This window comes from Cynocephalus volans, chromosome 10, assembly GCF_027409185.1.
Source record: "Cynocephalus volans isolate mCynVol1 chromosome 10, mCynVol1.pri, whole genome shotgun sequence".
NCBI lineage: Eukaryota > Metazoa > Chordata > Mammalia > Dermoptera > Cynocephalidae > Cynocephalus > Cynocephalus volans.
Genome location: NC_084469.1, coordinates 125,933,761 through 125,945,822, shown reverse-complemented (window position 1 = coordinate 125,945,822; position 12,062 = coordinate 125,933,761). Strand labels below are relative to the sequence as shown.

Below are 12,062 nucleotides of genomic sequence, written 5' to 3'. Positions count from 1 at the left end.
GGATAAAACTAAAATTTAGGTTTTCTTTCTGTTTAAACAATTGATTTCTGAGCATGTAGTTCATATGCAGCAATAAAACAGTAAAAACAGTAAAAAGCTAGTCTGAGCCTAGAGAGCAGAGGTTTTTTGACATCACTGATATGGACTGAATTGTGTCCCCCAAGTTTTATGTATTAGAAGCTTGATCCCTACTGTGACTGTGAAGAGGATGGGAAATCCTATTACGGTAATTGAAAGGTGGGGCTTTGAAAAGTTGATTAGATCCTGAGGACCATGCCCTCATGAATGGATTAATAATGGTGGTCATAGGCACGGTTCTGAGGGCTTTAAAAGGACAGCCCATTAGAGTCTCTCTCTGCTCCACCATTTTTGCAATGGGATATCCTACATCGCTGAAATTACCACCAAAGAAGGCCTTCACCAGATGTGTTCCCTGGACTTTGGACTTCCCAATCTCCAACCTGTAAGCAATAAATTTCATTTTCTTATAAATCATCCAGCTCCAGGTATCTTGTTATAAGCAACAGAAATGGACTACTATAATCACTAAAATACTGTTACTTTTTGTATTTTTCAAAATGTTCGTGAATTATTTTCTTAAACTAAAGTTCTTTTCCAAAAAGGTTACTATTCTTAATAATTATTGTTACTTACCGCTGTATTTTTTTTTTTTTTTCTTGTCTTTTTCGTGACCGGTACTCAGCCAGTGAGTGCACCGGCCATTCCTATATAGGATCCGAACCCGCGGCAGGAGCGTCACTGCGCTCCCAGCACCGCACTCTCCCGAGTGCGCCACAGGCTCGGCCCTATTTTCACTCTATATCAAGACTATAGGGCCAGCCCGTGGCTCACTCGGGAGAGTGCGGTGCTGATAAGACCAAGGCCATGGGTTCGGATCCTATATAGGGATGGCCGGTTACCTTACTGGCTGAGTGTGGTGCTGACAACACCAAGCCAAGGGTTAAGATCCCCTTACTGGTCATCTTTTTAAAAAAAAGACTATAATCATTTCTTATCATTAGACCCTTATGATTTATGCTTACATCTTGTTTCTTCTGACAATTCTTTTTTTGCCAAATTCAGGCCCCATGTTCAAAATAATAAAATTGTTAAGATGTCTTTTCCATCTAAACTGCTTTTCAGTTCCTCAGATGGCCACAGGGTAAACAGTAATTTCCACCCTCAACTTATAAGAGGAAGGATACTAGAAATAATTAGGTATGCCTGGCGTTCTCCAGATTTTAATTGGCTCAGTAATAAATGCTGCCCTGTTATCAAGTCCACAATATATGAAAAACTAACAAAATTGAAATTCAACCTCCTTAGGTTAATTATGTACAGTGTCCCTTGGTATCTGTGGGGAACTTTGCTTTTCTCCTACCCTTGCCAAAGGGCCCCTGCTACAAGCTATAGATAAGAAAGGAAATCTTCTGAAGAAATACCAGAAGAGTCTCAATGAAGAATCAGGTTCTCCTGACTGTTGACATCACAGGGAACAGACTCAGGGAGCAAGCTTCTGAGTGAGGCTGACTTGTCTCATGGCCAGACACACACCTGTCGAAATGTACCAATGGACTGTGTCTGGATTTCCAGGACTCTCTTAGACTAGAAGGCAGCAATACTGTGAAACAGACTGCTTAACCCATGACCAGAAAAAAAAAAAAAAAAATTACCTAAAATGACATGAACTAATTTAATTGTGACTAATGTTCTGTTTTTAAGGGCCATATAAGAAAACTCCTTTTCTTTCTTCTCGATCTATCTCTTACCCTCAATTCAACTGTTTTATAGTTAAACAATTTACAAACTGAAGTGAAACAAACACTCATTCAGTGGTACTTTGTTCCAGCTGACCCCTTAGAATTCAGGAAATAAAAATATAATAAAAACTATTACTACAAATTACAAGTTAATGAACTGTCAGATAAACAAGAATAATGATTATGCAGAAAAAATGACATGTTGATCTTTACCTACAAATTACTACAAGAATGACTGAATATTATGCAAGGGGCTTTTACTAAATTGTTTCACTTTTTATGATCATATTTACATACATTCAATAAAGATCATCTTCCATCCTTCTAGGATATAGTGGAATAAATCAAATACCATGCCAAAAATTTCACTTCATCAGTAAGCTAAGCCTACTAGTAAGAAACAGGGACTGTACTTTATATGTGGAAATGATGCCTATAAAGTCCTCCCAGGAAACTGGTTGTTACCTGCTCTATTACCTATCGAATCATAGCTTCACAGGTGGTAAAGATGTCACTGAATTTCAACAAACTTAGGCATCTCAAAGAAAGGGCAAAGTTGAATTGGATGGTTTCTGGTTCCTGAACTTGGGAGTCAAAGTTGATCAGGGAATGGGGACAAAAACCCAAATACAACATGAACAAACAAACAAAAAAGCCACTGCTAGCATGTAAAAGTAAAGTATAACCCCAGAGGACTTACAAAGCTCAAGACAGAAGTTAACTTTTAGGCCTTAGTGTCTGACTCTAGTTCTGCTAAGCATACCAAAAAGATGCCGTATGTGCCCATGTAAATATAATACACATTAAATTAATGACGCTGAATGACAAACTACTAAACCAACTTCTGTGGTCAAATCCCTGTCCTTACGGACAGAGACTTGACTGCAAGGAGGAAATGTGGAGCAAAGATGACTCTGCCTTGCCATCGTTTTGATTCAGGATGCACATCACATGCCGTAGTCAGAGAGGGAAAACAAGAAATGCTGCACTCTGAGATAAACCAAGAGTAACAAGGTCACTGAAACACATAAAACCTTGAGCATTTCCTATAAGTTAGAGAATCTCTAATAAAAACAACTGTTTCTGACTCTTGCAATGCTGATATCTGAAATGCTGTAACTTTTGCAGATATGATAATCATATGAGAAAACTGATGTTTCTCCACTATGAACAAACTAATTGTAAACTTGGTAACAATTTTGTGGGCTTTTCTTTATTACTTATATTTCTGTTATGTATACCTGATTTCCTTGCAACCTCTGCAAGTAAACTTGTTTTCCTTTCTAAATGCTTTTGCCCCTGACCTTTTTTCCCAAAGGGAAAGAAGAAAACCTTCCGAACCAATGTTAAAAGCCATATCAGACAGGTTCTACAACATCACTCCTGCTGGTCAGTGGTCAACACAACGATGTTTACTTGCCCAGCTTCCCAAGAAGCACATAGTATGGGAGACACACATACTATGCTAACATACTGTAGCTTTTCTCCCAAAGAAAAGAGCACACATCCCTGATGCCTACCAAACACAGCTCCTCCAACTGCCCTGGTGGGTGCCACTTACCTTGACAGAGTTGTCTTGACTGGAGGTAGCAAGAATGTGCTCACTGTCTGGGTGCCAGTCCAGGCCATGGATTTTGGAGAGATGGGCTGCTAGATATTCCACTGCTGTACTGGGTTTCTGCAACAGACCGGCACTGAGTTTAAGTGTAGAAAGAACAAGCTCTCACTACCTCATATCCTTCATTAAAGTCATGCATCGGGCTGGAGCGGGAAGAAATTAGGCCCATTTACAAAGTATGTGAAGAAGAGCTGGATGACTGTTGGTGTTGTTTTGTTTGGCTTAAACAAAACAAAGCAGAGTTTCTGAAGGATAGAGACAGTACGTGGTAGTATTTTGTATCCCCACTCTGCACCCAGCAGACTATTACATGGTTGGGCCGGCCCGTGGCTCACTCGGTAGAGTGCGGTGCTGATAACACCAAGGCCCCGGGTTCGGATCCCATATACGGATGGCCGGTTCGCTCACTGGCTGAGTGTGGTGCTGACAACACCAAGCCAAGGGTTAAGATCCCCTTACCGGTCATCTTTAAAAAAAAAAAAAAAAAAAAAAAAAAAAAAAAAAAAAAAAAGACTATTACATGGTTGACACTCAATGTCCTCCCCACAAAGGCTGAGGATCTCTAGCCTGAGGCTTCACAAAGCATGAAGCAGTATTTACACCTCAGGCATTACAACCCAACTGCCTGGCAGTAAGATGCAGGGGAGGCCCTTTCCCTGAATCAACATTCTCACTGATGCCAACATGCCAAACTTCCAAGAGACTTCCCATTACTGCCACAGCCTATGACCTGTTACCTTTTCACGCCTAATGCTACATTAGCTGCTGCAGTGAGAATATATGATCAGTCTGCAAGCTATTTTGAGGCTGATGGACTGTCTATACTTCTGGGGGGTATTTGAGCATAATGGGTACTCTGCCTCAGTGCTCTGTACCAGAAATATTCAGGATGGTATGTACCCTAGAACAATCAGTTTTCACTTTGCAAATAGGGGCATGGATAAGAAGTCTGCTGAGTATTCTGGAATAGTGTCTGGTCCCTAAGATAGTGTCTGGTGACCTGAGATATACTGCCTATTATTATCTTTATTTTGAAGATAAGAAAACCACAGCTTAGAGAAGTTACAGGGACTTACCTAATGTCAAAATTAGGAGTCAGCAAAATGGGGCCCTAATTTAGGTCAGGCCAAGTTCATTTTCTTTTCTTTTCTTTTTTGTGGCTGGCTAGTACAGGGATTGAACCCTGAACCTTGGTGATATCAGCATCATGCTCTAACCAGCTGCGCTAACTGGCCAGCCCTGAATTGATTTTCTTCACCACTGATCATAATGCCTCACTTCCCTACCTTCCATCAACATCAATCAGATTAAGAAGTAAATGTCGCCTGGTACTATGAGCTTAAAAAGGCAATTTACCATGCTGCACACGGTCCCCCAGACTCATAACATCCTCTTCACACCCTCTGGAAGGGACCAAAGACCAACTGAGGGGGAAAAAAGAGATTACTTACCCGCTTATCCCATATCCGTACATCACCATCATGGCTGGTGGCAAGGCAGTTAGCATTTTTTTTATTCCATTTGACCTGGGAGGCACCCGCTGCAAAGAAAAATCAGGGAAGAAAGCTGCAGCCCTCAACACTTTTGGAAACAGACTGAAGCATCTCCAGGGGAGATGGATAATGAGTTCTGGTTGAATAAGCACAGAACCCTTCAAGCTTCTATGATTGTACCAACTCCACCATTACAGATAAAATGAAGCCCCCCAAAATGAATGAATTAACACATGGGAACAGAATCACAGTCACCTAATTGAGCAAATAATCTCAGGGAAAAAATCTACAGGTTCTTCTGAGCAGAATCAGCAGGAAAATGCAGTTTCTTACACAGCAGTAGTTGAGCATGGCACTGCTGGCTGGTAATTGACTCGTGACACAACCTGGCCTTTCATCACCCCAATGACACCAGCTTGTGCTCTTACTGAGAAGAGCCTCAGCTCTCATGCCAGCTCCTTCCACTTTTTGTTGTTTTTGAGGAACAATCTTGGAAAAACAGTCTTGAACAAAAGCTCAGCTGAAGAATAAGCCCTAGTGTTGACAATTCTGCTGTTAGGGCTTATGTGCTCCCCTCCTGATTCTCATCTCCCCATCAGCAGAGTAGACATGGCCACTGGCACGGTGCTGAGTCAGGGAAAGAGAACACCCATGGCACTGGACGAACTCAGTCTTTTTCCCTCTCTCCTAGTACAGAGAGGCAACAATAGTGACGAAAGAACTACATAAGACAGGAAGCGTAAAGTGAGATGCCAGAAAAGCACTGAGACACGGAAAACCGGGACATAGTGGCACTTCTAACAGACAAAAAAAATCAAGTTAATCAACTTAAACTAGAACCAAACTGAGGGCTCTCCCTCCTGCTTCATCTTGTCCTTGCTCACACAACACATGATATTGCACATTGACAAATTTCCCTTTGGCTGGGTGTTTATCACGAGGAAACCCATAGTAGATCCAGGGCTTTGGAGAGCAATGTGATCCAAGAAGTCCAGAGAGTGAGACAGAGCAAGGGCTCAGAATATAACAGGAAATAGAGAGTGAAGGCCCAGGACCTGTCCTTGCCCAAGGATATGTTGTGCTGGTTTGGGTGAAGCTGTTTGTTTCTCTTATTTTTTCTTGACACATAGGACATCTTAAGTCATGTAAGAACAAATGTTGGAGATCACTGAAGATGAAGCAAAGTAGCATATTACTTGAGATACTCAGTTTCTCTGCAAGAAAAGGTATCAGCTAGAGGAGAAAGTAAGTAAGAAGTGCTTGCTCTCTCTCCTCTTGACAGAATTACTTGAAGAGTTCTAAGAAGATACATTTTTCTCAGTGAGGGGCCCATCAGAACACAAAGGCTCCCAAAGGACTCTGAGAACCCCCTAATCAAACCTGCTTTACTGGGATAGCAACACCTGGGACGTGCAAGTCCCAGGCTGTAAGAGCTCTCTGACAGAGAACACTCAGGAGCACACACAGACATGCTGTTACTGACTTCCTATCCCAAAGGGCACAAACAATGTGCTCTCTGATGGACAGAGACCACAGACTCTGGGGAGCAGGCAGCATCCATGGCTGCACCTCTTAGGGAATGTTAGACATCCACATAAAGGTCCACAAGTTGGGCCGGCCCGTGGCTCACTCGGTAGAGTGCCGTGCTGATAACACCAAGGCCACGGGTTCGGATCCTATATAGGGATGGCCGGTTTGCTCACTGGCTGAGCGTGGTGCTGACAACACCAAGCCAAGGGTTGAGATCCCCTTACCAGTCATCTTTTAAAAAAATAAAAATAAAAATAAAGGTCCACAAGTTTATAAAGGTCTACAAGCCTCTCATTTGCCTCTTTTCTCCCAGGGTAGCTTTGCCACCACTGAGAACCCTCACTGAGGTGCAAAAAGGAAAGAAGTCTCTTATTTCTATTTTTGACAAGGACCTACAGCAGAAAAGAAAGCAATTAGAATGAGTGGGCTGAAAACAAGAACTTTCTTTCTTTTTGGGGTTCCTCTAAAACCAATCTAACTTAGAAACCTTTAAGTGTAAGTAACAATGCCAGGGGAATGTGATTTAGGCATGTGTTTTTTTATTCAGCTGCATGTCCTGTACAGCCATGTCTATGAGCCAGACTATGTCTCGGATCACAGGTGTTTGATTCCTACAGCCACACAACCACCATTTATTAAGCATCTCCTTGGGTCAGGCACAAATGTCTGCAATGCACAAATGTAAACACAGGTCTACAGCACTGAACAAGACAGACATGGTCCCTAACCTCACAGATCATAAAATCCAGCTGCTTAATACAATCATGATGCTTAAATGCCTTTAAATAATGAAGCATAGGGGGGCAGACGAAAAAAGAATCATCATGTAATCCTTTCGCAACAAACACCAAATATGTATTCAGATGTACCAAGATGATAGAAAGGAATAGGATTTAAGATACAGATAAAACATGTTTTTATCAAGGATGCGAAAATACTAACGACTGGGCTTGATCACTGTAAGTTATACCAGTTTTATACCCATGTTGTACTCTCAGGAAGTGGTGAAAATACTCCCTAATAGCCCTAGTTGAGAATTCCAAAAATAGTCTATTCCAACTAAGCAATTAAAACAGCTAGATCAGAAAGTAATTTTAAAAACTCAGTTCATCCACGTTAAATGACACTGTGGGAATACAATCAGCTTAATATAGGTTGTGGAGAAACCACAGAACAAACCACCTGGTTTCTTCAATAGATAAACTGCAGGAAAACAAAACAAACAAATACAGGTCTGGCTGGTTAGCTCAGCTGGTTAGAGCTCAGTGTTACACCACCAAGATTAAGGGTTCAAACCCCCATACCCAGTCAGCTGCAAAAAAATAAAAAGAAAGGAAACAAACCCAAAAAAGAGAGAGAGAATATATCTACAGTCTAAAAAAGATGTGAAACATATCAATCACTTCTAAGTATGGACTTTATTTGGATTCTGACTCAATTTGTAAAAAGAAAAAAAAGAGACTATTAGGGAAATCTGAAAATACTGCTTAGATGTCTAATGATATTAAAGAGCTATTGTTCATATTTTTAGGTATTATGGTTACTTCTTTTTAGGGATTTTTCTTTTGTAAAAATACATACAAAAATATTTGTTGAAGAAATTATATGATACTTGGGTTTTGCTTCAAAATAATCACAAGGAGGGCCAGCCCGTGGCTCACTCGGGAGAGTGCGGTGCTGATAACACCAAGGCCATGGGTTTGGATCCTATATAGGGATGGCTGGTTCGCTCACTGGCTGAGTGTGGTGCTGACAACACCAAGCCAAGGGTTAAGATCCCCTTACTGTTCATCTGTAAAAAAAAAAAAAATCACAATGGGGCTGAGAGTGGGAGGTGGGATGTTGGGCGGAGTTATAGATGAAATAAGATAGGCCATGTGATGACTACTGTTATAGGTGATGGTAAACACAAGGCAGTTCACTTTCTTCTCTCTATTTCTATATACATTTGAAGATTTCCACAATAAAACATCTACAAACAAACCAACTTGGCTCCTGTCCTTGAATTCTGAAATAGGTTTCTGAACCATATTCTGGCTTCTGAGAACAATCTAAAGCAAGCCCCTTGCAATGTGGGACTTACATCTGCACCCAGCCATGGTGGAGCACAAGGCATGGGTGGTCAGAGTGTGAGAAGGAATGGAAGAGTTAGGAAAGGGAAGGAATGGAATGAAGACAAGCCCAGGAGGGGCGTACACTCACCTACAGCAGATAGTGCCACAGTAGGTTTTCTTGTGTCTCTGAAATATAAAAATCAGAAATCAAATGCTAATTCAAATGCCACCATCCGCCTGGTGCTTTTCACCCTCTGCACACATTTTGTCACTTTCCTCTCAGAGGGAGCTCGGAGTTAGGCATGCTGTAAGGCCTTAAAAAGAACAAGTATAAAGAGAGACCTGTTTCCCTCAAGGCAGATGAACTTTATCAGCCACTTCAATTGAGGCTGAGCCTGAATTTCAAATCATACAGTCGTAGCCATAGAAAACATATTACAGGGTGCAGAATGGCCTGGGTAACCCTGATGCAGAGGGAGAGAATCCCCTCCTGATGCCATTGCTCCTAGTAACAACAAGGTGACGGTAGTGGAAGCACACTCTGCAAGAACATTCCCAACAGCATTTCAAAGGTAGATTAAAATATTCTAGATGTTCACAATAGCCAAGAGGTGGAAGCAATAAATGAATGGATAAACAAAATGTGGTATGTCCAAAGAATGGAATATTATTCAGCCTTAAAAAGGAATTTCTGATGTATGTCACAACATGAAAGAACCTTGAGGACATTCCACTAAGTGAAATAAGCTAGTCACAAAATGATAAGTACTTCATGATTCTGCTTATATGAGGTAGTTAGAGTGGTCAAATTCATAGAAACAAAGTAGAAGGGTGGTTGCTGGGGGAAGGAGGGATGGGGAGTAACTGTTTAATGGTTAGAGTTTCAATTTTGCAAGACAAGTTCTGGAGATGTGCTGCACAACAATGTAAATATACTTACTACTGAACTGTACACTTAAAAATGGTTAAGATGGTAAATGTCATGTTATGTGTTGTTTACCACGATTTAAAAAAGAAAAAAACAAAACAAAACACTACTCTGGACACAAGGGGAGACTCTTGGAGAGAGTGGCTCCACAGTTTACTACAAAGTCAGAAGAGCAACTTCTCCACCAAACTGTAAAATGAGGCAGCACCTTGGGCTGAGGAGGCCAGAGAAGGCAAATCTGTGGCTCAACTTACTGTTTAGAAAACCTGAGGAGGGCTAGCTGGTTAGCTCAGTTGGTTAGAGCGTGGTGCTGATAACACCAAGGTCCAGGGTTCACTCCCTGAGCCAGACAGCCATCAAAAAGAAAGAAAATCTGAAGAGGAATTGTCAGTTCAGTGTCTTTAAGTCACGAAAATACTTGTTTTGTGTAAACGAGGGATAATCTAATCTTGCCCCATAGCCCCCTGGGTATTTGTTCCCTCTTCCATTCCCCTGGATTTTGTGCTTGTCCCCTCTGTCATTGCCTTTAGTCCATTCAGCTCTAACGTGCTTATCTGTATGTAATGCTGGGTCACGTCAGCCTCACATCCTTACCTGCCTAAGAGCCCATCTTTCCCTGGTCTGTATGGTCTGTTCCACCTCAATACCTGGCTTGTCTTCTACCTATAGTACCAATCAGTAATATAAAACATCACAAAGCCACTGCCATGAGGGAAACAGAATAGCCTGGTGAGGGGAGCTGGTGTCCAGCCTGGGGGACTACAGATGTCACCGCTACCTACATGGCAAAAGGCACTTTGTCCTGCAAAGGGAGATACTGAAGAACTTATGATGAGCCAGGGTTATGAAGTGCCTGAGCTGAGTGCTCCTTTACTGTCTACTCCATGTAGTGTAACCCTGTGAGATGGCTATTAGCCCTCTTTTACAGTTGGGGAATTAAAGACTCACAAAGAGCAAGTAAAGAGAGCAGCAGATGTGTCTCCTAGCACTGCCTGCTGTAGCAGACATATGTCTGTGCCCTGTCAAAATACCTCTCACCATCACTTGCCAATTCAGGAAATTCTGGCTCGACTTCTGAATGCCAGCACCTGTGTTTCTTCGCCAAAGGGATTCCCCTGGCTGCTGAGGCCTGCTGCGTAATCCTTTGTGACAAGCCTGAAGTGCCACGGAATTAAGAGCAACTGGGGGCAGCCTTCACTAATGACTGACAGTGGAGCACTCAGTGGGATACCTCTGAGGAGGGAGTTTTACACTAGCACCCAGCACTCCCCAGTAAGATTAAGCTCTACCTGTTCACAGGGGTACCCAGTGGATAATGCTCCCTCTACTTGAGGACTTCCCAACCCTGCCTTTCTTCTCCAGCCCCCTACCAGTGTTTTTTTCACCTCCTAAATAATGTATTTGCACTCAAACCCTCGTCTCAGGCTCTGCATGTAAGGGAAACCAAACTAACACACTTGATCTCTAAAACAAAGGTCCCAAATTGTCCCACAACCAATTGGATCTGCCTGTTTATTCTTACTTGATATCCCAAATGTAGATGTAGGTGTCCACAGAGCTGGTAACCAGGAGATCTGGCTCGAACACTGCCCAGTCTAAGTCACTAGGACATAAGAAACAGAATAAAGAAAAGAAAAAAGTTCAGAATCTAGTTCCAAAGCACTAGCAAATCTAGTCTCCAGTGACTTCAGAAAATCATTGTTAATGGGCTTCTTAACATGGTTTAGGTTGAGAATCTCCAAAGTTCTTTGAGAATGAACAAGAGTTAACTGAGCTCAGGAGGAAACTTTCAGGTCCTTCTCTATAGTCACCAACTATACTATCGCCTGCTCCCAAAAAAGAAATGGAGCATTTCAACTTAAAATACACACACACACAGTCTCTCTCTCTCTCTTAATAAACAAAAGAAAACACACAAAGTAATCTTAGAGTTATCATTTTCTAAATCAGACTCCACCACAGGTACCTTGGATAAACCCAACATCTCTGAAGCAGCAGCGAGGTGACAAGTTGCCACGTAACTTTCAAGGAGGGCTGGCAGGCCTCTGGTCCTCCTTACCTGTACCCTCACTCCTAGAAAGGCAGTTACTCCACAGAACACTTTGCACAGACCCAGATGTCTAACCTTTCCCATCGCTTCAAGGTCAGCTTCCCCCACCTCCGACCCCCATACTCCCCGCTGCTACTCCCCAGAAAAAGTTTTCTCAAACCAGAAACAGCGACCCTGGGAAAGAATGGATCCAGGAACACTCCGGAAGCCAAGGGGAAGGCCCCGAATGTGAGGCGCCATGCATTTGGGTAATGAACCGTGCAGCGGGAGTCCTGCGTGGTGACCATAGCTGCAAGAGAAGAGCAGAGGGCTGCTCTCTGACGTCTCCAGATGCTCCTAGGCACTGCTGATTGTGAACGGGGGACTGTGGCGCATAACCTTTGTCTCCCTCCTGAGGTAAAAATCAGGTCTAATCCTTTCCTCTGGACTAGGCTGTATCTGTCTAAGTGTCTTCTGGCACTGGAGTCAACAGCTACACAAATGATGCTTCCCAAACACTGGCTGTCCTTCCTTGTGCTCTTCACCATTACTTCAGTGAACACTAAATGACCTGTCAGCCACCCAGGGCCAAGGCAACCCAGAGAGTAAAGCCCTGAGAAAAGGACAACATCTTCATTTTGTTCCCCAAA

At 42.5% G+C, this 12,062-nt stretch overlaps 1 protein-coding gene across 6 annotated transcripts in view; it reads right to left on the bottom strand.

Annotated features, from left to right (window-relative positions):
- Positions 1-12,062, bottom strand: part of WDR59 (WD repeat domain 59) — an 87,575-nt gene that overhangs the window by 50,277 nt on the left and 25,236 nt on the right. For all 6 annotated transcript variants that reach the window (XM_063110146.1, XM_063110141.1, XM_063110142.1 and 3 more), the window contains exons 5-8: positions 10,906-10,986; positions 8,604-8,641; positions 4,830-4,918; positions 3,322-3,438 (exon numbers count right to left, since the gene is read on the bottom strand). In XM_063110146.1, coding sequence (XP_062966216.1) covers positions 3,322-3,438; positions 4,830-4,918; positions 8,604-8,641; positions 10,906-10,986 — 325 coding nt within the window. The remainder of the gene's footprint in view (positions 1-3,321; positions 3,439-4,829; positions 4,919-8,603; positions 8,642-10,905; positions 10,987-12,062) is intronic.